The sequence below is a fragment of the Stomoxys calcitrans genome, chromosome 3 (assembly GCF_963082655.1).
Source record: "Stomoxys calcitrans chromosome 3, idStoCalc2.1, whole genome shotgun sequence".
NCBI lineage: Eukaryota > Metazoa > Arthropoda > Insecta > Diptera > Muscidae > Stomoxys > Stomoxys calcitrans.
In genome coordinates, this window is record NC_081554.1 from 35452823 (window position 1) to 35480047 (window position 27225).

The following is a 27225-nucleotide window of genomic DNA, read 5'->3' on the forward strand; positions in this document are numbered from 1 at the left end:
GAACGGGGCTATATGGCAGCTACAATATATTCAAATCTCGACCGATCTGGGCCAAACTGAAGAGGGAAGTTGAAGGACCTAACGCAACTCACTGTCCCAAATTTCAGCAAAATCGGATTCTATATGTGGTTTTTTTTGGGTCTAAGACCCTAAATCGGCCGATCGGTCTATATGGGGGCTATATGAAGATATAGTCCGATATAGCTCATCTACGAACTTTATCTGCTTGTGGACAAAAAATAATCTGTGCAAAGATTCAGCTCAATATCTTAAGATACTATATCGGCGGATCGTTTTATATGGCAGCTATATCCGAATCTGGGCGGATCTGAATCATATTGAAGAAGGATGTCGACAGACGGACGGACATGTCTAGATCGTCTTAGATTTTTACGCTGATCTAGAGTATATATACTTTATAGGGTCGGAAATGGATATTTCGATGTGTTGCAAACGAAATGACAAAATGAATATACCCACATCCTTCGGTGGTGGGTATAACAAATAAACAAATACAAATTGAATTTTATATATAAGAAAATTAGTATGACACCAGATATGAGTTCAGAGCTGGCAATCTATCTATAATCGCTACATTTGGTATTTTCGAAAGTTCTAATAATAAATATCGATAGTATCGATACTATCGTCAATTTCCCCATCACCTTTATTTCTAATGAAAAGAAAAACTGAAAATCAAGAAATTGATTTATATAGGAGCAATATCAATGCACAGACCGAATAAAATTAAATTTAATAATTCAGTGAGAACTCATGAGAGAAATTATTGTAAGCTCAATCGGATGAATATTGCGCCATCTGTAGGCGCAATGTTTGTTATAGGATACATTCATTGCCGGATGACTTATTTTTGTTAAATTTAAAAAAAAAAATAATTTTTACTATGGTATCGATAACAAAAATATTAATCGATGATCAAACAAAAAAAAAATATCGATCGCATCGATAGTGCCATCGATACTTTATCAGCTCTACATTAGATGTCTAGGCAACCGCCGGTGTCATAGTATGATCTGTTGTGATTCCTCAATAACGCATTTCTTTTTAATCCGTGTTCCACAGAGAACCTTTAGGCCAAGAAGAATATGTTGAAATCTATTCAAAGTGAATGATTAGGTAGTAATGCGACAGTTTCTATATAAATTTCCAATTTTGAATATGGTCGATTTTAAATCTCTTAAAGAATGCCCCATATATTCTGAAATGTTTTCTTTGTTTTTGTTTAATTTTTCTGTTATGTTCAAAAATTTAATTTTACATTATTAATAAGTAACAGTGAAGTATCGTTTCATAACACATTTACATATTCATTCATAAAACACACTCTCACACACACACACACACACACATAAATTTATATGATCATTCACACGCTCACAACACGTTCGCTTCATATCGACATGCATATGTTGTTCTATATTTGCGCTTATTTTCATATGAAAATTAGATAAGTTGCTATTCCATATAGTACACAAGGGGAAAGTTGGAGGGGATCTCTGTCGGTTTTGTTTTTTTTTTTTTTTGCACTTAGAATGACCTTAATGCTATGTAACATAGTTATCTAAATACAATATGTGAATATATGAAATTGTGAGTGCCTCTGCAACTGCTGCTAATGCAGTTGGTTGTCGATGTTGATGGACTGCTCGATGTATTCGCTGTTGCTGGTGTACGTGGCCTCGTGCATGATGTCCTTCGCGCTGTCTTGGGAGCTGCGGCTGTGGTTATTGATGTTGTTGCTGTGGCTGCCGTTAAAATGCTAAGGCAGCATAATAAAGTTAGCAAGTAATTAATCGGCATACCTTTTGAATGATGTATACTTCCGCTGCTGGAAGCGCCTGCAAAATGGCAAACAAAACGAAGAAAGGTGTAATAAAGTTGTTAGGGCAGAAAGAAGCAAAAAACAATTATGATGACGGCTGTGTGCAAAAAGCGGAAATATTCATATGTGTGTCCTAGTTATAATGTAGTGTTGTAGTTTTTGTTCTGGTTTTCTCTTTCGTTTTTTTTTTTTGCTTTGTTGATGGAAGAGTTTTTAGAATTTTTGCATGCGATTTGTTGAAGTGATAACGGGAATGGCAAAAACTTTTTAATTTATGAGAAAACTTAGTTGGTGATCGACATAGAAAGAAAAGGTGAACAACTAAAAAAAAAACTTAATTTTCCACTGTACACTTTGCTACTGATTTTGCTAAAAAAAATCAGGTTAATCATGTGCAACTCAAAAGGAAATGGGACAAATATTTCATAATTAAAAAAAGTTGTCATTTAGTTTAGTTTGTAAACCAAATAATACACATTTTTGAAAAAAAAAGAATTGTATGCAACTACACCTTACATATTACATACAAAATTTGAAAGTTTTACTAAATTACCATGAGCTCTTGATTTTGCAGCCACTGTCTCCCTAGACTCCAAAGCAGGTGCTTTGTGGGGGTGATCCGATACCACACTGGCTTCACGACTTTGAAAATACAGCGACGATATTTTTGCCACACACTGTTGTGTAATAGAACAAAAAAATAGCTTTTGTTTCAAACATTTAAATTTCAAATTCTTACTGACCTTTAGTTTCATGTCACCATTTTTAAAGTGATACGATCTCACTTTGAATTCCAAACCTAATGTGGCCTGCTCCAGATATTCATTGCCTATCACTCTATTATTATAGTATTTAAGATATGCTCGATTGGCCGGCTCTCCATTTATAAGCCAACTGAGGTGGCAAACAGGTTTGGAGGCAGATGATGTACAATTGACACGAACTATATCACCAATTTGATAGCGAGCCTGACCGCCAGTTATGCGAGGTCCTCGTGTGGGGGTCACTGAAAAGAAAAGAAGCATAGGAAAATTGATAAATAAATGTAAAACTAAAACTTGATGAAACATGAAGCAAGGTGTTCATTCTTAAGCCTCATGTAGTCTGGATAATCAGCGAATGGTCTTAGGTCCAGTTTTGATACGCTGGAACTAAAGTTCAAACGGGACATAGGAATAAAATGAGGAGAGACCCTGTTTCAAACGGGACATAGGAATCAAATGAGGAGAGACCCTGTTTGTCTTTCAACACGTGAAGTATGAGAGCGAAAACGATGGGAGACAGTATTCTTAAGTGGCCACATATTACCACAGAAGCAATAAAGCAAGAGATGTGTTTGAAAACTTTAATAAGAATTAGTAGTTCAAGCTGGGTGCTTATGATGTTACACGGGTGATGAGAATAAGCAAAGAGATGGAGTTTGTTACTCGACACTTGTGTTCTTTTTACATCCTAAATACTGGGGTTTTTTATACCATACACTAAAATGCATACCTTATGCCCCATACTAGCTATATCTAAATATGTTCCGATTTGAACCAAATTACAATATAAAGGGTGATTTTTTTGAGGTTAGGATTTTCATGCATTAGTATTTGACAGATCACGTGGGATTTCAGACATGGTGTGAAAGAGAAAGATGCTCAGTATGCTTTGACATTTCATCATGAATAGACTTACTAACGAGCAACGCTTGCAAATCATTGAATTTTATTACCAAAATCAGTGTTCGGTTCGAAATGTGTTCATTCACCGTAACGTTGCGTCCAACAGCATCTTTGAAAAAATACGGTCCAATGATTCCACCAGCGTACAAACCACACCAAACAGTGCATTTTTCGGGATGCATGGGCAGTTCTTGAACGGCTTCTGGTTGCTCTTCACTCCAAATGCGGCAATTTTGCTTATTTACGTAGCCATTCAACCAGAAATGAGCCTCATCGCTGAACAAAATTTGTCAAAATTTGAACACATTTCGAACCGAACACTGATTTTGGTAATAAAATTCAATGATTTGCAAGCGTTGCTCGTTAGTAAGTCTATTCATGATGAAATGTCAAAGCATACTGAGCATCTTTCTCTTTCACACCATGTCTGAAATCCCACGTGATCTGTCAAATACTAATGCATGAAAATCCTAACCTCAAAAAAATCACCCTTTATTAAGTACAAGTTATTGTTCATTTGTGTATAACAAAATATTGATCCTTTTTGTAGCTTTATCTAAAAATAAACCGATGTGAACCATATACGACACGGATGGCGAAAAGCCTAATATAGGTCACTGTGTAAAATTTCAGTAAAATCGGGTTATAAATGAGACTTTTATGGGGCCAAAACTTTAAATCAAGAGATCCGTCTATATGGCATCTATATTCAAATCACGACCGATCTGGGCCAAATTGCAGAAGAACGTCGAAGAGCCTTACTAACCTCACAGTCTCTTTATGGCCCCAAAACCTAAAACCGAGAGATCGGTCTATATGGCAGCTATATTCAAATCTGGACCGATCTCTTTATGGCCCCAAAACCTAAAACCGAGAGATCGGTCTATATGGCAGCTATATTCAAATCTGGACCGATCTGGGCCATATTGCGGAAGAACGTCGAAGAGCCTTACTAACCTCACAGTCTCAAATTTCAGCGACATCGGAAAATAAATGCACCTTTTATGGACCAAAAACCTTAAATCGAGAAATCGGTCAATATGGCAGCTATATCCAAATCTGAATCGACCAGAGCCAAATGAAAGAAATATGTCGAAGGGCCTAAGACAACCCACTGTTCCAAATTTCAGCAAAATCGGAAAATAAATGTGGCTTTAATGGGCTTGAGACCCTAAGTCGAAGGATCGGTCTATATGGCAGCTTTAACCAAATCTGAACCGATCTGAGCCAAATTAGCGAAATATGTCGAAGGGCCTAACACAGCTCACTATCCCAAATTTCAGCAAAATCGGATAATAAATAGGGCTTTTATGGGACTAAAACCCTAAATCGGAGGATCGGTCTCTATGGCAGCTATAACCAAATCTGAACCGATCTGAGCCAAATTAGCGAAATATGTCGAAGGGCTTAACACAACTCACTGTCCCAAATTTCTGCAAAATCGAATGATAAATAGGGCTTTTAGGGGCCTAAGACCCTAAATCGGAGGATCGGTCTATATGGCAGCTATATCCAAATCTGGACCTAATCGATGAAGGATGTCGAAGGGCCTAACACCACTCACTGTCCCAAATTTCAGCAAAATCGGAAAATAAATAGGGCTTTTATGGGCCTAAGACCCTAAATCGGAGGATCGGTCTATAAGGCAGCTATATCCAAATCTGGACCGATTTGGACCTAATCGGCGAAGGATATCGAAGGGCTTAGCACAACTCACTGTCATAAATTTCAGCAAAATCGGATAATAAATTTGGCTTTTATGGCCCTAAGACCCTAAATCGGTGGATCGGTCTATATGGGGGCTATTGTATATCGAGATATAGTCCGATATAGTCAATCTTCGAACTTAACCTGCTTATGGACAAAAAAAAAGAATCTGTGCAAAATTTCAGCGCAATATCTCAATTTTTAAAGACTGAAGCGTGTTTTCAACAGACGGACGGACGGACATGTCTAGATCGTCTTAGATTTTTACGCTGATCAAGAATATATATACTTTATAGGGTCGGAAATGGATATTTCGATGTGTTGCATACGGAATGACAAACTGAATATACCCCCATCCTTCAGTGGTGGGTATACAAATTAAATTGTTGCGCTTTTTTTTGTTTGTTTTTTTCTGTTTCGTATAGATTCAAACAGCGAAACCGATTTTCTTGAAATTTTCACAGATGGTAGAGTTTGAGCCCCCGGTGAAAACAGGGTGCTACATTTTTGATATCCGAAAGGGGGCGGACCCTCCACCTTACCACCATTTCCATAAACGCCAGATCTCGGACACGGGTGCATCGATTTAAGCGAAATTTTGTATGTCATCTTATGGTACCCCAAAAACACAAAATTAGTAAAAAGTTTTGTGGTCAAAAAACATGGGGGGGGGGGTTGCCCCCTCCCAAAATCCACCCCAACGGACATGTATATCGATTGGGACAATGTGGGTATCAAATGAAAGGTATTTAAGAGTAGAGTACGAACCTGGTACTATGCCTAGGTACTTCGGGGAAGTCCGAAGTACCTAGGCATAGTCCTCACTTCGAAACTGTTGTGGAAGGGGAACACCGAGGAAAGAAGCCGTAAGGCAATGTGCGCTTTCTACTTTTCAGGATGATATTGGGTAAGAAGTGGGGGGTAATCCCCAAGATGGTTTATTGGATGTATACGGCCATCGTGAGAGCAGTACTGACCCATGGGGCACTGGTATGGTGGAAGGCCATAGAGAAGAGAATGGATGGCGCTTAAAAAATCCACCTACTGCTCAATACTTAACCGGATCCAAAGGATGGCTTCTTTGTGCATCACAGTCTCACTGAGGACGACATCATTTGAATTTAATGCTACATCTTATGCCTCTGGACATTGAGGCCATCCAAATTGCAACGACCACTGCCGTGAGTTTAAGGGAGCTTTCTTATTGGTCATGTGGCGGCTACGGACACTGTGTTATACTTGATACAATATCTGATGTTCCAGGCAGTGTGGACTACACCCTACCTGAGCCGCTTTTTGATAAACATTACTGTACCACTATTCCTGATAGAACCGATTGGAACTAAAGGGTGATTTTTTTGAGGTTAGGATTTTCATGCATTAGTATTTGACAGATCACGTGGGATTTCAGACATGGTGTCAAAGAGAAAGATGCTCAGTATGCTTTGACATTTCATCATGAATAGACTTACTAACGAGCAACGCTTGCAAATCATTGAATTTTATTACCAAAATCAGTGTTCGGTTCGAAATGTGTTCATTCACCGTAACGTTGCGTCCAACAGCATCTTTGAAAAAATACGGTCCAATGATTCCACCAGCGTACAAACCACACCAAACAGTGCATTTTTCGGGATGCATGGGCAGTTCTTGAACGGCTTCTGGTTGCTCTTCACTCCAAATGCGGCAATTTTGCTTATTTACGTAGCCATTCAACCAGAAATGAGCCTCATCGCTGAACAAAATTTGTCGATAATAAAGCGGATTTTCTGCCAACTTTTCTAGGGCCCATTCACTGAAAACGATTTGCAAGCGTTGCTCGTTAGTAAGTCTATTCATGATGAAATGTCAAAGCATACTGAGCATCTTTCTCTTTGACACCATGTCTGAAATCCCACGTGATCTGTCAAATACTAATGCATGAAAATCCTAACCTCAAAAAAATCACCCTTTACAATATCCCCGGTAACAGAAGTTACATACACTTCTATACGGATGGTTTCAAACTAAACGACCAGATGGGCTTTGGGGTGTACTCTAAAGATCTAGAAATGGTCATATCGAAAAGGTTACCCGCGGAGATCAAGCGGAGATCCCACAAATTAAGGAAGTTGCGGAATGGCTAATATTTAATGTCATTACGATGATTGACATAAATATCTTCTCAGCCATTAAATCCCTGGGGAACGTATTTCTGAACACAAAAACCGCCCTCCACTGTTGCAGATCTCTCAACGAGATGGCTGAACAGTTCAAAATTCACCTGCACTGGGTGCCGGGTCACAGAGATATCCCAGGTAATTCTAAAGCAGACGAGCTTGCGAGACTAGAAACTACCTTACACACTCCAGGGACACTTGAATCTGTGGGTATGCCTCTAGCGACATGTAAGCTAAGTTTTCATGACCAGGTCCGAAGGGCAATGAATTCATAGATGGTCACAAAGAGGGCGCTGTGAGTATTCCAAAACTACGAGGCCTTATCGAGACTTAAAGATGTCTACTCATTGTGTCCGTCATGACAGGTCACTGTCTAATCGGACATGCTGACAGACTAAAGGTTGCCAGCAACGACTTTTGCAGAGGCTGTAGGGACATCGAGGAAGACACCTTCTGTGTGTGTGCACCCGCACTAGCAGTTAGATGGAGTTCCACTTATTTCTTTGAGAACCTGTCTGATTTAGCGGATGGGAACTTTCGCAAGTTATTGGGCTTTTTAAAGCGATCTCGATGGTTCAACGGTAGGAACTAGAAGGCATCTTCCTTCTTCTGTTTTTGTGGTATCACAATGGACGTGATGTCTAAGTGAGTCTGATGGCAGATTGCCACTTAAACCTAATCTAACCTAACAGCCGTGACAAGTAAGGTCCATGTCAGTCCATAACTTGAAGTAGTTCCTATATATTTGAAAATAGTCATTGAAAGAACTTGTCAAATATGTTTCAAGGTGGAGGGTATGTGAGATTCGGCCCGTCGGAGCTTGAGGTACTTTTACTTGTTTTAAATTTTAATAACCTTACCCATTTTTTAAATACCCTTAAACCCGATTTTTGAAATGTAATTTTTTGAATAGATTGAACCCCGGTTTTAAGAAAACGTCGATTTTGTACCTTACCAGTAATATTGGAATCTAAATATGATTGTTTTAAAAAATGTTTTTCATAAGTTATCAGAAGGCTCTTAGCATTTGATGTAGCTTCGAGATCGAGAAAAATAGACTCCGATAATGAAATTTTCTTGTATGTCTACTTATCTGGACTAAGGTGTAGTACTGATATGGACAGACAATAGCTACATTTTCTTTGGAGAATTCCAACTGCATGTGTGAGACTTTATTAGAGCCATATATATGTTTGTTCTTCAAAAAAATACAAAACAAACATCCCACCCGTTTTGGCTTTTTCTTTCTTTTATGACGTCCGCCTACAGCAACAATCATACTGAGAATGTCATTAAATGATACAAAGAGAATCCTATTTCTGATGACTGCTGAAAAATTCTTCTTCATTATTCCAGAAAATAGTTGACCTTTTTAAATGCCAAGAACATTTCTTTAACATCGATTTCTGCCTTTAAATGCACCCTTCTCTGGCAATGTTGAGAGGAGGACTTATTTCTTTGAAGTGAATACTTTAATGAAGTCAACAAGTTGTAACAAATTCCTTAAAGTTTTTTCTCAACTGTTAACTGCCTTCCTCATTTTGTACAATGTCTCACCGTAATAACATATTTGTCCTTCCTCTCCCCCAGGTCTTTTCTATATATCATCAAACTTGTAATGGCAATCCTTGCCTTAGGCTTCAACATTCTCTACCCAATTTTGGTATTATTTGTGGCCTGGTCGTTGTTGTATTTTAGTCTTTTTGTCGGTGTCGCTGTGTATGTTGTCCTTATTCACCAAACGAATGTCTCAATTTTTATTTGTATATTATGCAAATTTTTTCCATTCTTACCTCAAAGTGTTTTTCTGTCTTGGTGAGACAAGGACAAAACAAAAAAGGTGTGGAGGGACGAAAACGATGATATTTTTTGACATAAATATGTAAATCACTTTAACAACAAATATGGCACAGAAATCAAGTGGTTTCCTACCAAATCATTATCATTGTTCGCTTTGGTGCCATCGTAACGTATGAAATGCTGTCCGCCGACCGGAAACCTTTCCGTAGTACTACGACATGGGCTGCGTTCTGAGAAATATGTATGATTGTTCATTCCAAAAATAAAAAAACAAAATAAAAATAAATAAAAACTTTTTGACTCCTTATTTTACCCTAAGGTAAATAATAAAGAAAATGATTCAATTTCTGTTTTCTTTTTTTAAGTAATAATTTGTGACGGCGGTAGCTTTATGGAGAAAAGTTTTTATAAATGAGCTGTTTGTTCGAAAATATTGCCTATTTTTAGGAGCTGTCTATGGAAATAACATATAGCATAATTAAGTGCGCCATAAAAGTGAATTTGAAATAATAACACCAATTAGGCATAGAGTGGCTTGATATTTTCATTGTTTTTGGATGTCATTTGGATAGATGTGAACGTTTAAAAATTATTAAAAACAAGTTAAAGCGTGCTAAGTTCGGCCGGGCCGAATCTTATGTACCCTCCACCAGGGATCGCAATTGTCGAGTTCTTTTCCCGGCATCTCTTCTTAGGCAAAAAAAGGATATAAGAAAAGATTTGCTCTGCTATTAGAGCGATATCAAGATATGGTCCGGTTCGAACCACAATTAAATTATATGTTGGAAACCTGTGTAAAATGTCTGCCAATTCGAATAAGAATTGCGCCCTTTGGGGGCTCAAGAAGTAAAATAGAGAGATCGACTCTTATGGGAGCTGCATCGGACTATCGACCGATTCAGACCATAATAAACACGTATGTTGATGGTCATGAGGGAATCCGTCGTACAAAATTTCAGGCAAATCGGATAATAATTGCGACCTCTAGAGACTCAAGAACTCAAGATCCCAGATCGGTTTATATGGCAGCTATATCAGGTTATGAACCGATTTGAACCTTATTTGACACAGTTGTTGAGAGTAAGAATAAAATACGTTTTACAAAATTTCTGCCAAATCGGATAGGAATTGCGCCCCCTAGCAGCTCAAAAAGTCAAGACCCAAGATCGGTTGATATGGCAGCTATATCAGGTTATGAACCGATTTGAACCATACTTGGCTGTTGTTGGATATCATAACAAAATACTACGTGCAAAATTTCAATCTAATCGGATAAGAATTACGCACTCTGGAGGCTCAAGAAGTCAAGACCCAAGAAACAACATTTCTTTTTTTTTTAATTTTTGGGCTACCTACCACAACATCATTTGTTCCTTGCTGTCCCTTGATCATAAGTTCAGCAACAGCACTTGTATGCCAAAATGTTTGGGTTACCTACCTCAACATCATTTCTTTCTTACTTTTCCTTTGGTAATGAGTACAAATACAGCACTTGCGTGCAATGCAACAACAAGGTTTTGCTGTTATAGCAGTAAAATTATTTACTTACAGTCAGCGGACAGTGTTTGCTACTATCAGCAGACTGAAACAGCAGTAAAGTCTGCTTTTCCCTTTTCAGCAAACATAGACTGTTATTTAAGCAAATATTTTCGCTATTTTGAATAACAAATTTCGTTGAGTGTAAAAAAAACTATTAGCATATACGCTTTTATTTCATCAGTCATTTAACAAGAAGATATCGATATTATGTCCATCTCTTACCGGATGAAAAATGTTGCCTTAATACCGGAACACACATTGATTTCGCTATTACAGTAATGATAGCGTGCTAAGCAGCAAAGGAAAAACGAATGTCCAAGAAAGTAGAAAAAGCAAATTTGGCTCATGAACATTCCACTAAGGAACAGGGGCAAACCTCTCACATATCAATGAGTGCAGCCCAATTTGAGTTTAAGTCTCCTTTTTATAACCGAGTCCGAACGGCGTGCCGTAGTGCGACACCTCTTTGAAGAGACATTTTTACCAGGCATAGTACCTTACAAATGTTGCCAACATTAGGAGGTCTCGTTGCTCTCGCCAGGTTTCGAAACCAGCCATTCAGAGTCATAGGCGGACATGCTAACCTCTGCGCTACGGTGACCTCACTTGACCCAAGTAAGTTAGTAGAAGAAACATGTTGGCAAGCAAGAAAAATCACTTATGGAAAGTTCCCCTAATAGCATGCTGTAGAATACATATTAAGCATTAATGTAATGTCTGCTCTCAAGGCATTTCATCTCTTTCGAAGGCATATATATTGAATTAGATATTCGGTAGTTATTATACTTAACCTGTTATCACCATAGTCCATACCAAGTTTTTGCTTCTCCTATAAGAGCCACTTTGGAGATTTTTCTTAAATATCCAACTTTTCAAATTCAGTCGAAACTTGCAGTGATTTATTTTTGACATTGCTTTTAAACTTAAGAGTTTACAAGGACTCTTGTCCTATGATTTTGTCTGTGCAGTATTATGGTATGGTAGGTAAGTGGATGAATGTGAGATTTCAGCATATTGGTATCAGTTTTAGATATCCTAAGGTACGATGTAAGTTAATATCCCATTCCTATTTTCCCTTTTCCATACTGAAGAAGTAGCAGATGGAGATGCAAAGGCTACAAGAAGGCCTGGCGCTCAACTAAAATTTCTTTTCATTTCTTCTTGTTTTTTTTTAACGAAAAGTTTTAAACATTTCGTTTTCATCGCAATTCAGGTGCAACGGACCAAGATATAAAAAAGGCCATTAGTTTAATGTATATACATGGTGAATATACCTTTGAATGCTTTCTTCTTAAAGAAAGTTTTTTGGCCTTAATTTGCTTTTGCCTTTCGAATGAAAAATTTGTAAAATTGCCAATTGATGTTAGAAAGAGAACGTGTGCTGGGGAATTAGAGCAAAAAAGAAATCGACTGATGTACAATATGCGTTTAATAATATCAGCTGAAATCTGTTATAGCGTTGGTCAATAACAATAATAGCAAATAAGTGAAAAGGGCGATCCGAGGTCCATCATTGATATTGATGTTCTTAATTTTATAGTAGCTCTGTGTAAATCTCTAGGCATTTCTATGCTAAATGTATTCTGAAAATTCCAAGTTATCCATTAAAAAAAAATAGCGGTTAAATATCATTTAACCGCTTTTTATGACCGACTAACTGACCCGGGCCCGCTCCGCTGCACCTTCTTTTACTTTATATGGAACAAAAGTTTCCTTGGAATATTTATTTTCGACAATTAAAGATCTTTTAGTGAAATACCATGATAACTTGATTAACAGTTTAACAATATAAGTGCCTTTATCTGAATCCCATATGATCTTGGTCTACGAATTTAAGTTTGGATGTAAGGTGTACTCCATTCTTAAAGTACTTCATTTCAGCCCGATATTCTCATGATGTCTGATTTAGTAGTGTTTTCGGGGGAGAGGTGGTCCCCAGATACTTGGCCCGGAAAAAATATCAGCATCGTGCTCTTCTCTCAAACACCATTTATTTAAACCCCATATAGCCATTGGCTTAAGAGGAGTTTACAGGATGAGGCGTCCCACAAACACATGGCCCCAATATATGTTATCAAATTCGTTTTCTAATCTCAAATACGTTTCATTGGAGCCACATATTGGCATGGTCGTAAAATATTTACCCTTTGGGGGTGTTTGGGGAAAGGGGTGATGCCCTAAATACATGGTCCTACATTTGGATATCAAATTCGTATTCTACTCCCAAATACCTTTATTTGAGCCCCATATTGCGATGGTCAGTAAAATATTGCTGTTTGTGGGGTATTTTGTGAAAGGGGTAGACCCCCAGAAAATTGGTCCCTAAAATGGGTATAATTTCTTGCTCAACCCCCAATACATTTCATTTAAGCTCAACATTGACATGATCGCTAAATATGCCCCATTTGGGGGTGTTTTGGGGATTGGATTGATATATCAGCAACGTGCTCTATTCTCATATATCAATAAATGATTTATTTGAACCCCTTTATGCCATTGGCCTCAAAATTGGATATCAAATTCGTTTTCTAATCTCATTTAAACTCCTTATTGCAAAAGTCAGCAAATATGTCCGGTTTGGGGTATTGGCCCTAAAAACTATAAATATTTAGTTCCACTCTCTTTAAGACCCAAATTGTCTTGGTGAGCCAATACATCCTATTTGGGGGTTGTTATGGTGGTGGGACTTCCTCTAGACAGTTGGTCCCTAATGTTGATATCAGATACGTGGTTTACTCCCAAATACCTTTGAGTCCCATATTTCCATAGTCGGCAAACATGACCGGCTTGGGAGGAATTTTTTGGAATGGGCGGCCACTCAGTGAGTTGGCCTTGAAAATATGTATCGGATTCGTGTTCTACTCTAAAAACCCCCTTATTTGAGCCTTATATGGTAATAGTCAGCAAAAACTTGGGTGGTGTTGTGGGGGTGGGGTGGCCCCTTAGACACTTTTCCCGAATATTGACATTAGATTCGTGCTTTACTCCCAAAGACCTTTCATTTGAGTCCCATATTGCTATGGTCGTAAATTTGTCCCCTTTGGGGGTTGTTTTTGGTGAGAAGTGGCCCCCCAAAAACTTGGTCCCATATTTGGAAATCAGATTCGTATTCTACGTTCAAATACCTTTTATTTAAGCCCCATATTCCCATTGTCAGTAAATAAGTCCCATATTGCCATGGTCGGTAAATATGTTCGATTTAGGGATGTTTTGGGGCTTGGGGTGGTCCCCCTAGCACTTGGTCCGACAATTGGATATCACATACGTTTTCTTATCCTTAATACCTTTCATTTGAGTCCCATATTGTCGGAATTGGTCTAAATATATGTTTGGTAGGTTTTAGGGTGGGGCAGCCCCCTAAGGTGCCCCATCCGAAATTTGGATACCAAATTTTTATTTTTAGGGTACTATATGAGAGCACACAAAATTTCGCTTAAATCGCACCACCCATCTCCGAGATCTAGCGTTTCCGAAAATTATTGATAAGGGGAGGGTCCGCCTCCCCTTAAGATATCAAAAAAAGTCTCACATAACGCATATGCCAGCAGCAGTGAGCAAATTAGGTTATAGTGACAGTCTGTAATAAGACTCTATCTGGCGCCCCATCTGGCCTCTACTTTGACAGCGTGTCTAGGACATGCATATACTCCGAAAGCCTGGCAGGAGGCAAGAGTGGAATTTATACCCAAGCCCAGCAACGTAAGTTATGCGACACCAAAGGCCTACAGACATATAAGCCTTACGTCCTTTCTACTCAAAATGGAATATACAGTGGATACCATGATAAGGAGTACGACATCCAGCAGCGACCTGCTCAAATGCATGCCTATGTGAAGGGAAGGTCGGTGGAGACTGCCTGCACGAGGTTGTGCATAAATCGAAGAATCTTTCGATGCCAAGACGTTCACATAGGCGGTTTGCATTGACATCGAGGAGACTTTTAACAATGTGCGAACCGACACACTGATTCAATCCTTAGACCAATGCCGGGTGGACCAGGTCCTTAGAGACTGGGTAAACCATATGCTAAGGAACAGGGGATCAATAAATATAAGGGAGAAAGTGGCACAGGGCACGCCACAAGGGGGCATTTTAATGCCTCTCTCCATAAATGACCTATTACGGATGCTGGCTGAGGAGGGATTTGAGCCCGTGTGCTGCGCAGATAATGTTATAATATTTCTAAGGGCTAAGGATTTGAACCAGCTTTTGCAGAAAGGCCAAAAGGGACTTACAGATGACATACGACTAGGCTAGACCCTAGGGGTCTCAATGTTAACCCAGAAAAGACTGAAATCTGCTTGTTCATGAGAAAGACTAAGGTGGGCCACTTTGACGCACCTTGTCAGATATCGAAATCGTTCTATTGAAGAAACAATAGAACGATTTCGATATCTGACAAGGTCAAATACTTAGGAGTGATCTTTCGGGCGCCCCGGTAGCCGATTTGGTAGCTTGCTTGGATTACCAGTGCAGAGGTTGTGGATTCGATTCCCGCCAGAAGCCTTGGTCTGTCGCTACTGTGGTATCACAATGGACTTAAAATTGTCTAAGTGAGTCTGTAAAGGACTGCCACTCTTACCTAACCTAACCTAACCTAGGAGTGATCTTGGACACGAAACTGATCTGAAACCGAGAAGTCTCACAGGTGTTGGGCACTATGTAGACGGGCCGAAGGTTCAAAATGGGGCCACAATCCTAGGAAAGTGTACTGGCTTAACAGGAGCGTGATTAGACCAATACTTATTTACGCCTCAGTAGTTTGGTGGACTGCAATGGAGAAAAAAGTGCAAGGTGAGGATAATACAACAGATTTAGAGAATAGGTTGTCTTGGCATAGGCGGAGCGATGAGGACCATGCCCACAAGGGCACTGGAGACTATTCTAGATATCCGACAAAAGATTAAGTGTGAAGCAGAAACTGCTGCTATGAGACTTAAGGAGAATGGATAGATGATAGGAGCAGGTCATACCATCGCGGTATAATCGATGCGACGATAGGAAACCTGGAGGGAAGGGAAGAGGTTTCCTATCGGATACCTGTGACGACACTTGAGGTCGAGTGCGAGGCACTGCTTACAGCGGCACAGTATTGGATTGACGGAACGCTAGTATAGCCATATGGGAGATTATGCTATACAGATGGATCATTGCTAGAGAACAGAGTGGGCCTGGGGGTCTACATTGAGAACGCAGGGACTGAGATCTGTTTTCGACTGTCTGACCATAATACGATCCTGTAGGCCGAGATCCGGCGGTGTGGTGTGCCATTTGGGAGATCATGTTATACAGATGGATCAAAGCAAGAGAACAGAGTCGGCCTGAGGGTTTACATTGAGAAACCAGGAACTGAGATCTGTTTTCGACTGCCTGACCATAATACGATCCTGTTGGCAGAGATCCGGTGGTGTTGTGTTAACGCCAGGACGTCAAGTATGAACATCTATACGGACAGTAAACTGGGTATAAGGGCAATTACAACCAGTTCGGTAAGATCACGAACAGTCTTGGTGTGTCATTAGGAGATTAACGGCTTCTCCGAGAATGGCGCGATTCGCATCGTTTGGGTGCCGGGTCATAAAGGAGTAAGGGGGAGTGAGAAAGCAGACGATTTGGCAGTGAAGGCCAGATAACTGCCGTCAATAAACTTGGTTAACACGAAGCCTTTCGGGTCGACGCAGTCTGAGTTAAGGCCTTGGGCTACGAACTCGCATGTGAGACTGTCGAACAGCGGAACGGTCGGTAGAACGGCGAAACCCCTATGGGAGATCCGAATCGTGAGAAGTCGAGGCTATTACTAAAAAGTAAGTAAGTAAGAAGATTGTCAGTATTGCTTTTGGTATCTTAACGGGACATATAGGACTACGAGATCACTTACGCAAAATAGGTGCGTTGACAGTAAATAACAACCAGGAGGGTAAGGTCATGAACAGCCTAGCAGTTATGAAGGAGATAAACGCCTTCGATTGCACAATCCGTATCGTTTGGGTGCCGGGCCATAACGTAGTAAAGGGGAATGAGATGGCAGACGATTTTTCAGTGAAGGCCAGAGGACTACCGTCGATTAACTTGGTTAATCCGAAGCCTTTCGGGTCGACGCAGTCCAATTTTAGGGCTATGGCGACAAACGCCCGTGAAATATCGAAATATACAGTGCTATGGGGAGATCCGGATCTTAAGAGAACGAGGCTATTACTGACATTAAGTAAGAAGGAGGTCAGTATAGCATTTGGTGTCATAACGGTATGAAAAGGACTACTAGCTCACTTATTCAAAATCGGTGCGGCAAGTGATAGCAGGTATAGGGAAGATGAGGAGACGTTTCAGCATTTCCTATGTCATTGCCCCACTTTCGCGGCTAACAGACACCGGTAATAAGGTGGGGACACAATACCACACATGAATCAACTTAGGGGCGTGTTTTGGAAAACAATTAAAGATTTTAAGAGACTTGGTTCAAGAAGTGTTTGTAGGACATATCTCACAGTCGAAAAATCATTGAAATAATTATATAACATTTGAACAGATAAAGATATTGAACAGATCGGTCTATATGGCAGCTATATCTATATATAGTCCGATCTAAACCATATTAGGGTCCTATATAAGAAGGCCTAAAACTGCTCCCTGTTTCAAATTCCAGCGAAATTGGATAAAAAATAATGCTTTTATGGGCTTCAGACCCTTTATCGGGAGATCGGTCTATAGGGCAGCTATATCTAAATATAGGCCAATCTGAACTATATTTGGGCCAGATGTTAGTAGGCCTAAAACTACTCACTGTTTTAAATTTCAGCGAAATCGGTGAAAAAATAAAGCTTTTATTGGCTTCAGACCCTTTATCGGCAGATTGGTCTATATGGCAGCTTTATTTAAATTTAGTCCGATCTGAACCATATTTAAGTTCCAAGTTGAGAGGCCTGAAGTTACTCACTGTTTCAAATTCCAGCGAAATTGGATAAAAAAGTATGCTTTTATGGGCTTCAGACCCTTTATCGGGAGATCGGTCTATTGGGCAGCTTTATCTAAATATAGGCCAATCTAAACTATATTTGAGCCAGATGTTTGTAGGCCTAAAACTACTCACTGTTTCAAATTTCAGCGAAATCGGTTAAAAAATAAAGCTTTTATGGGCTTCAGACCCTTTGTAGGGAGATCGGTCTATATGGCAGCTATATCTATATATAGTCCGATCTGAACCATATTTAAGTTTGAAGTTGAGAGGCCTGAAGCTACTCACTGTTTCAAATTTCAGCGAAATCGGTGAAAAAATGAAGCTTTTATTGGCTTCAGACCCTTTATCGGCAGATCGGCCTATATGGCAGCTATATCTATATATAGTCCGATCTGAACCATATTTAAGTTTGAAGTTGGGAGGCCTGAAGCTACTCACTGTTTTAAATTTCAGTGAAATCGGTTAAAAAATAAATCTTTTATGGGCTTTCGACCCTTTATCGGCAGATCGGTCTATATGGCAGCTATATCTAAATATAGTCCGATCTGAACAATATTTTAGTTCGAAGTTGAGAGGCCTGAAGCTACTTACTGTTTCAAATTTCAGCGAAATCGGTTAAAATATAAAGCTTTTATGGGTTTCAGACCCTTTATCGGGAGATCGGTCTATATGGCAGCTATATTTAAATACACACATATTTGGGTCAGATGTCGGGAGGCCTAAAACTGCTCAAATTTCAGCAAAATCGGATAAAATTTTTTTTTTATAGGCATTAGACCCTTTATCGGAAAATTGGTCTATATAGCAGATATATCTAAATATGGTCCGATTTCGCCCGTTCAAGAACTTAACCAGCGTGCATAAAAAAGACGTATCTGTGCCAAATTTCAGCTCAATATCTCAATTTTTGAAGGCTGTAGAGTGGTTACAACAGACGGACGGATAGACGGACAGAGGGATAGACGGACAGACACACGAACATCGTTAAATCGTCTTTGAATTTTACGACGATCCGAAATATATATATTTTGTAGGGTCGGAAATTGATATTTCGATGTGTTGCAAACGGAATGACTAAATGAATATACTCCCTATTCTACGGTGGTGGGTATAAAAACGCATTAAATTCAATCGGGCCGAACTTTGGATACCCTCAATCTCAGATGTATAAATTTGCCACATTTTGTATAGTACAAATCCCAACCAAAACCCTAGCACCTTCACAGAAATACGGTCTGCTCTGGCAATAACTGCGGTTGAAAGGCCTAGCCCAACTCACGGTCAACGAATAAAGATATCCAGTTGAAATTGTGAACTGATACTTCTTCTCGACGCAGGTAATTGGGGATTGCAAATCGGTGCCATATCGGTCCCCCAAAAACCGTTTTCACGATATGACTACTGAAGACCATAGCAGCCCCAATCAATTTACGAATTGATTGTTGTAAAATAGTTAATAAAGTCCAATTTTAGTAATTTCTGATACATGTATCATGCATATCTCATTAAAAGCAACCTAAAAGCTTAATGTTGTTATTTGTAACCACCAACACACAAAAGATCATTTTCATATAATTATCATTAAGACACTTAGGACAAATTATGAAAACGGTGGATAAATTATTGCAATTAATTTCAATGAGTTCTCCGGGCTGAGATACAATGAACCTACCTGTATGAAAATTAAATTTACATCTAATCCAATTTGGGGTACTTTGTTTGTATGAATAAAATATGACCACATATGCGAACCTGCATATTGTCAGTTATCATTAAAAATAATACACGAAAGACTCTTTTGTTCGTTGTTGTTACAACTCTATAGGAATGTTGTTTACATTGCCTATTTAGGGGAATCTACTCGAAACGTGACATAATTCATCTAATTATAATTTTGTGGAAGAAAGAATATTTAATGAACTGGCAGACAATTTTAAATTATTCCCAAATGTCGACATATGCTATGTGTTTGGGTAAAACGAATGCATGGTTTGTGGCAATACTTAATGTTTTTTCAGTACTTTTTCCTATATGGCAAAAGGGAGAGATCCCCGAAAGGGAATTTAGGACAAATTGGTACAAAATTTAAAAATGACATTACATTTGGATGCCGCTTGCTAATATTGCAAAGATATATTTTTTTGTTATACCCACCACCATAGCATGGGGACAGCATGACCGCCTATGATGCTGAACGCCTGAGTTCGAATCCTGGCGAAACCATCAGAAAAAAATTTCAGCAGTGTTTCTCCCCTCCTAAAGCTGGCGACATTTGTGAGGTACTATGCCACGTTAAAACTTCTGCCCAAACTGGTGTGGCACTGCGATACGCTGTTCGGACTCGGCTATAAAAAGCAGGCCCTTTCTCATTGAGCTTAAAATTTAAATCGGACAGCACTCAGTGATATGTGAGAAGTTTGTCCCAATTCCTATGTTCATAGGCAAATTTGCATTTGTTTTGTAATAACATTCAACAACTATGCCAAGTATGGTATAAACCTCTCAAAATCAATATCCCTTCGGATATTGATTTTGTGAGCCGCTAGAGAGAGCAATTATCATACGATTTGTCTGAAGTGTTGCATAATGTATTTTATTTTAACATTCAATAGATGTGCCAAGTATGGTCTAAGTCGATCCATAACCTGCCATTATGAACTGATCTCTGATCTTGACTTCTTAAGCCGTTGGAGGGCGCAATTATTACGCGATTTCGCTGAAATTTAGCATAAAGTGTTGTGTTACAACTTCCAATAAACAAACAAAATATGGTCCAATAGCTGAAATGGCATAGCAATTCTTATTCATTATCCTTTGTTTTCCTATAAGGAGATATCGAACCAAGAACTTGAGAAATGCGATCTATGGTGGAGGGTATGTAAGTTTCGGCCCAACCGAAGTTAGCATGTTTTTATTAGTTTTTGCCCCATATTGTCCCGTTTGATATACATGTCCATTTAAGGTATAACTTTGGAGTGGAACGACCCCCGAGAACTAGCTCAAAATTTTATATAAATTTCGTATTCTTCTTCGTTCGGTCCATTTGGGGCATAATTTTGAGGAACCTCTTGTTTGAGCCCCACATTGTTCTGATCGGCCTGCATGTCCGTTAAGGGGTGGTTTTTGGGGTGGGGTGGCCCGCCTGGGACTTGATCCCAAATTTTCCATAATCTACTTCCAATTACCTATCTTTTGATACCCATGTTGCCCCAATCGGAAAATATGTAATTTTTGGGATACTTTTGGGGTTAGGGCGGGCGTAAGGTCGTACTGTTATATCAAGTTCGTACTCTACTCTTGCATATCTTGGAATACCCATATTGTTATAATCAGTAAACATGTCCGTTATGGGGTGGTCGTCCCCTACGGTTATTTTACCCCAAAGTTTTCCTCCAATTTTGTGTTATTGGGTTACTTAAATCGATAAAACAATATCCGAGAACTTGCGTTTTTGAAAATTGTGCTTTGGGGAGGGTCCGCCCCCTCGCACCTTACAAAATTAAGTACTTTATTTTCACCGGGAGGCTAAATTCTACCATCTAGGTATTATAGCATTGTGCATTTGTTTATAACATCCAGAAGGAAGATAGATAGACCCATTGATAAGTATACCGATCGACTCAGAATCACTTGCTGATTCGATTTAGCTCTGCTATTAGAGCGATATCAAGATATGGTCCAGTTCGGACCACTATTAAATTATATGTTGGAGATCTGTATAAAATGTCAGCCAATTCGAATGAGAATTGCGCCCTTTGGGGGCTCAAGAAGTAAAATAGAGAGATCGATTTATATGGGAGCTGTATCAGGATATAGACCGATTCAGACCATAATAAACACGTATGGTGATGGTCATGAGAGGATCCGTCGTACAAAATTTCAGGCAAATCGGATAATAATTGCAACCTCTAGGGGCTCAAGAAGTCAAGACCCAATATCGGTTTATATGGCAGCTATATGAGGTTATGAACCGATTAGAACCATTCTTAATACAGTTGTAGGAAGTCATAATAAAATTCGTCATGCAAAATTTCAGCCAAATCAGATAGGAACTGCGCCCTCTGGAAGCTCAAGAAGTCAAGTCCCCAGATCTGTTTATATGACAGCTATATCAAGTTATGAACCGATTTAAACCATACTTGGCACATTTGTTGCATATCATAACAAAATACTTCATGCAAAATTTCTTTCAAATCGGATAAGAATGGCGTCCTTTATTGGCTCAAGAAGTCAAGATTCAAGATCGATTTATATGACAGCTATATCAGGTTAAGGACCGATTTGAACCTAACTTAGCACTGTTATTGGAAGTCATAGTGAAACACCTCGTGCAAAATTTCATTCCAATCGGATAAGAATTGCACCCTCTAGAGGCTCAAGAAGTCAAGACCCAATATTGGTTTATATGGCAGCAATATCGGGTTATGTATCGATTTGAACCATACTTGGCACAGTTGTTGAGTATCATAACAAAACACGTCGTGCAAAATTTCATTCCAATCGGATAAGAATTGCGCCCTCGAGAGGTTCGAGAGGTTCAAGAAGTCAAGACCCAAGATCGGTTTATATGGGAGCTATATCAAATCATGGACCGATATGGCCCATTTACAATCCCAACCAAAGTACACAAATAAAAAGTAATTGTTCAAAATTTCAAGCGGCTAGCTTTACTTCTTCGAAAGTTAGCGTGCTTTCGACAGACAGACGGACGGACATGGCTAGATATGTCACAACGATCAAGAATATATATAATTTATGGGGTCTCAGACGGATATTTCGTGTAGTTACAAACAGAATGACGAATTTAGTATACCCCCATCCAATGGTGGAGGGTATAAAAATCGCTTCAGATATGGATATGGCTCCCAAATATATGTTCGCCCGATTTGGACTAATATTGCAATAATGTGGTCGTTTCATAAACGATTCTCTTGAAATGTGGTAGGAAGGATTTTCTCTTGACTCTCGACATTACTGGTGAATTTCATAGAAATCGGTTGAGATTTAGATATAGCCGCCATATATGTATATCGCCCTATTTTCACTTCTAGAGCCACTGCAAGCGTATTTATTGACCATTCTTGGCAAAATTTTTCCCAACGCTTTCCTCGACGACTACCACAATACCGGGTCAAAATCAGATCAGGTTTAGATACAGCTCCCATATATACCTTTAATCCGATGTTGCCTTTTGAGGCTTAAGTAGCCATAATTTTGGTCCGATCTTTAAAAAATTTTGGAAAATATGTCTCTTATTTGTCCACTCAATACGCGTTCAAAGTTTCATCAAAATAGGATCATCTGATATGGCCTTTTAAAGTCGTAAAAGACACAATTTTGGTCCTATGTTTGCAAAATTCAGCATGAGGTGGTTTATATGATGAACATTCAATGGCCCAAAAGAGATGTAATTCAAAACCAAATCGCCGCATCTTCTGAATAATCTCGTCTTCCCTGACCGTATCGAAGGCCGTAGAAAAGTCTACGCTCACGGCAATCGTGGCGCTCCATTTCTCTAGTCAATGAAAAATCGTCTATTTCAAATCCACAAGGCGAGAGTGGTGGACATGCCGCTCCTAAGCCCGAACTGGTTTCCCAAGAGGATATTTGCATCAATATGGTAGTTCAAACGTTCCAAAAGGGCGACCTCAAAGACCTTCCCCATGCTTGTGTGCAGCGAAATGTGTATGTATGACTCTGAGCTGGTGAGGTCCTTTTCGGGTTTCAAATTCAACTTGTGTTTGTTTGTTTTCACAGATTGTGTAGGTTGGTCTGGAAGAACACATAGGCTATATAATTTTTTGATATCGTGAGGGGGGGGGGACCCTCCCCTTTATCCCAAAGGTACTACCCAAAAATTAAAATGGACCGATCGGGACAATATGGGATTCAAATGAAAGGTATTCAAGAGTAGAGTACGAATTTCATTGGAAGAGTTGTGTCCAAGTACCTGGGGGGCCGCCCCAGCCCCGAAACCCTTTAAAATATGTTTATTTGAGGACCATGACAATATGGGACTCAAATGAAAGGTATTCGGGAGTAGATTACGAATATGGTCAGGAAGTAGGAATAGGTTTTAAAAAAGATTAATAAATACCACTCAAAATCTAAAGTGGACCGATAAGGACAATATGGGTATCAAATAAAAAGTATGCCGGATTAGATAATGAATCTGGTATACAAATGCAGGTCGAAGTACAGGGGGTCAACCCACACCCAAAAAAACGTCCAAAATGGACACATTAGCCAATCACGGATATATGGGACTCGGTTTGTTTGTTGAGTATAGTATAAAAAACGGCAGAACCGATTTTTTTCCAAATTTTCCCATAATGTGTAGGTTGGTCTGGCAAGAAACATGGGCTATAATTTTTCGGTATCGGAATGGGGGCGAAGTGTCTCCACCCTAAAAAGATTTTAGAGTGTTAAAGAAGACTCAGCGGAGCGGGCGCGGTTTGGCTAGTAAAGTATATATATTTTTGATCGTCGTAAAAATCTAAGACGATTTAGCCATGTCCGTCCGTCTGTCTCTTGAAATCACTATATAGTCTTTAAAAATAGAGATATTGAGCTGAAACTTTGCACAGATTCTTTTTTTTTTGTCCACAGACAGGTTAAGTTCGAAGATGGGCTATATGGGAATATAAGTTGCTATAGTCCCCATATGACCGATCCGCCGATTTTTTTATTATCCGATTGTGGTGAAATTTGCACAGTGAGTTGTGTTAGGCCAGTCGACATCCTTCTTCTATTTGACCCCGATCGAGAGGTAGGTCTATCTTTCGATTTAAGATTTTGGGCCCTAAAAGGTGCATTTATTGTCGGATTTCACCGAAATTTGGGACAGTGAGTTGTGTTAGGATCTTCGACATCTTCCAGATTTGGATATAGTTGCCATTTAGACCGATCTCTAGATTTAAGGTCTTAGGCCCATAAAAGGCGCATTTATTATCCGATTTTGCCAAAATTTGGGACAGTGAGTTGTGTTGAACCCATCAACATTCTTTTTCAATTTTGCTCAGATCGATCAAGATTTGGATAGAGCTGCCATATAGACCGATCTCTCGATTTAGGTTTTGGGCTCATAAAAGGCGCATTTATTGTCCGATTTCGCCGAAATTTTAGACAGTGAGTTAGGTTTAGCCCCTCAACATACTTCTGCAATTTGGAACAGATCGGTCAAGATTTGGATAGAGTTGCCATATAGACCAATCTCTCGATTTAAGTTCTTAGTCCCATAATAGACGCTTTTGTTGTCCGACCCTTCAACATCCTTTTTCAATTTAGCCCAGATAGGTTCAGTTTGGATATAGCTGACATATAGACCGATCTCTCGATTTAAGGTTTTGGGCCCATAAAAGGCGCATTCATTGTCCGATTTCGCCTAAATTTGGGACAGTGAGTTGTGTTAGGGCCTTCGACATCTTTTTTCAATTTGGTCCAGATAGGTTCAGATTTGGATACAGCTGCCATATAGACCGATCTCTTGATTTAAAGTCTTGGCGCCGATTTCGCTGAAATTTGACACGGTAACTTATGTTAGACTTTTCGACATCCATGTCGTATGACTTGTACTTATTTGACCATGACTTGTACTTATTAGACCACTGAATGTCCGTGTCGAATTTGGTCCAAATTGGACCATATTTCTATATAGTTGCCATGGAGGCATAAATTATGCATTTTTCACCGGATTATGGGGAAAAGTGGTTTACATATATACCCAAGGTGGTGGGTATCCAAAGTTCGGCCCAGCCTAACTTAGAGCCTTTTTACTTGTTCTTAGAACGAAGTTGGGAACGTTCAGTCTTCTTCTAACCGCTCTTAACTACTGGGGTTTGATGAGCCGTGGAGCCGGGGCTTCAGTTATCACTGCTCCATCAGTCTGGAACTGAATTCCGACAGTATACCCCTATTCTAATGTGGTGGTTATAACAACTACATGAAAAATTAATACAAATAGCTATGTTGAAAATTCAACGCCCACCGCTAAAAGTAGGCGTGGCACATATTATATAATTTCCAAATATTTTGAGCGTGGGTTTGATGCCCTCAAACCGCCTGATCAACATTTTAGAGTTTCAGCTGCTTCCTGGGATTTATTGCCGCCGTGGTGCTGAGCTAAGCATGTCCGTATGTGACGCTAAACGCCTGGTTTCAAATCCCGGCATGAACATCGGAACAATTTTGAGCGGTAGCTATCTCCTTCTAATGCTCTGAGGTATCCTGCCATGTGAGGTATCCTGCCATGTTAAAATTGCTCTACCAAGTGGTGTCACTATGCGACATACCTTTCAGACTTGCCATAAAAAAAGGAGCCCCCATATCATTGAGATTAAACTTTAAACAGACTGCACTCATTAATATTAGAGAAAGAACCTCTGTTCCTTAATGGAATGTTCATGAAATTAAGTTAGTAGTAGTAGTAGTAGTAAAACCCATAGTGCATTATGAGCTTATCATACATTGATAGTTTAATTAGAAGTATTATTATCTGAAATTTGATAAATAGATAACTGTTATGCCTTCTAATATACTCAATGGATACAACATTTCTGTATTTTGGTATTGATTCAGCTTTACCCAAGTATAAGCCTTTGTGTTGTTATTTCCAATGCATATCTAACAAACTAATTTTGGGCTGTGTTACTTTCATTCCCAAATATACCTACTGACCATAGCATTTTCATTTATAACTTTTAATTTTATTAAACTTCAATATTTATATGCCAAATTCCTCTCTACAGTTTATCTGGATTCTTTACACAACTCGATTTCAAATTGAATTTTTCAAAAGGTACAAAACCTACAGTCAGCTCCTACCAATGTAGATTTATGGCCGTATTTAAAAATTCATTACAAATATGTATGCAACCATGCATACCATGAAATACAACAATAAATTCTTTTAAAGATTCCTAGAGTTAAAAAAAAAAAACAACATAAATAGAAATCCTGCATTCCTTTTGCTTCAAACAGGGCGTCTGTTTCAACTTGGCTTTACTGGCTTTTTTTCCAGAACTTTTATGTATTTCTGTTTGTAAATATTTCATGTGAGGATATAAACAACGAACGGAATGGAATATTCGTTGAACACTTCACATTCTCAATTCAATATCTTTGATATCTGTTCCAGTTGCATTCAAAATTTATTTCCCAATATCACACAAACAATGTGAGGTTTTTACGAACGAAAAAATCTGTTTACAAAAATTATTATATTACCTTCTTCCTTTTTGCAACAGGGAGCATCCGACCAAGAAACATATGATATTGTCTGCAATTCCTTTGAGCATATCAATGTATGCAATCCGAAGGTCTTGGTTTACATAGATTCAAACAAATAGGTCCCACAAATATCTCTCACTTTGAGTGTGTATGCGTGTATTTGTCTGACTAAGTTAGTCGGTTAGTATTGTTATCCTGCAGCATGTTTAATATGCAAAATCATTTCTCGTATGCCACTCATCATATAAATGGATATAAGGAGGGGTCGTAAAGGATTTGCACAGCTAGTAAAGATTTCCATGTGGTATATGAAATGTTTTTAGGCCT

General features: G+C 39.0%; 1 protein-coding gene across 3 annotated transcripts in view; it reads right to left on the reverse strand.

Moving 5' to 3' along the window:
• Positions 1-1354: 1354 nt before the first annotated feature.
• Positions 1355-27225, reverse strand: part of LOC106092919 (uncharacterized) — a 316077-nt gene continuing 290206 nt past the window's right edge. For all 3 annotated transcript variants that reach the window (XM_059365931.1, XM_059365930.1, XM_059365932.1), the window contains 3 exons: positions 2587-2849; positions 2397-2520; positions 1355-1859 (listed from right to left, as the gene is read on the reverse strand). In XM_059365931.1, the coding sequence (XP_059221914.1) occupies positions 1579-1859; positions 2397-2520; positions 2587-2849 (668 nt within the window). In that variant the 3' untranslated portion in view covers positions 1355-1578. The remainder of the gene's footprint in view (positions 1860-2396; positions 2521-2586; positions 2850-27225) is intronic.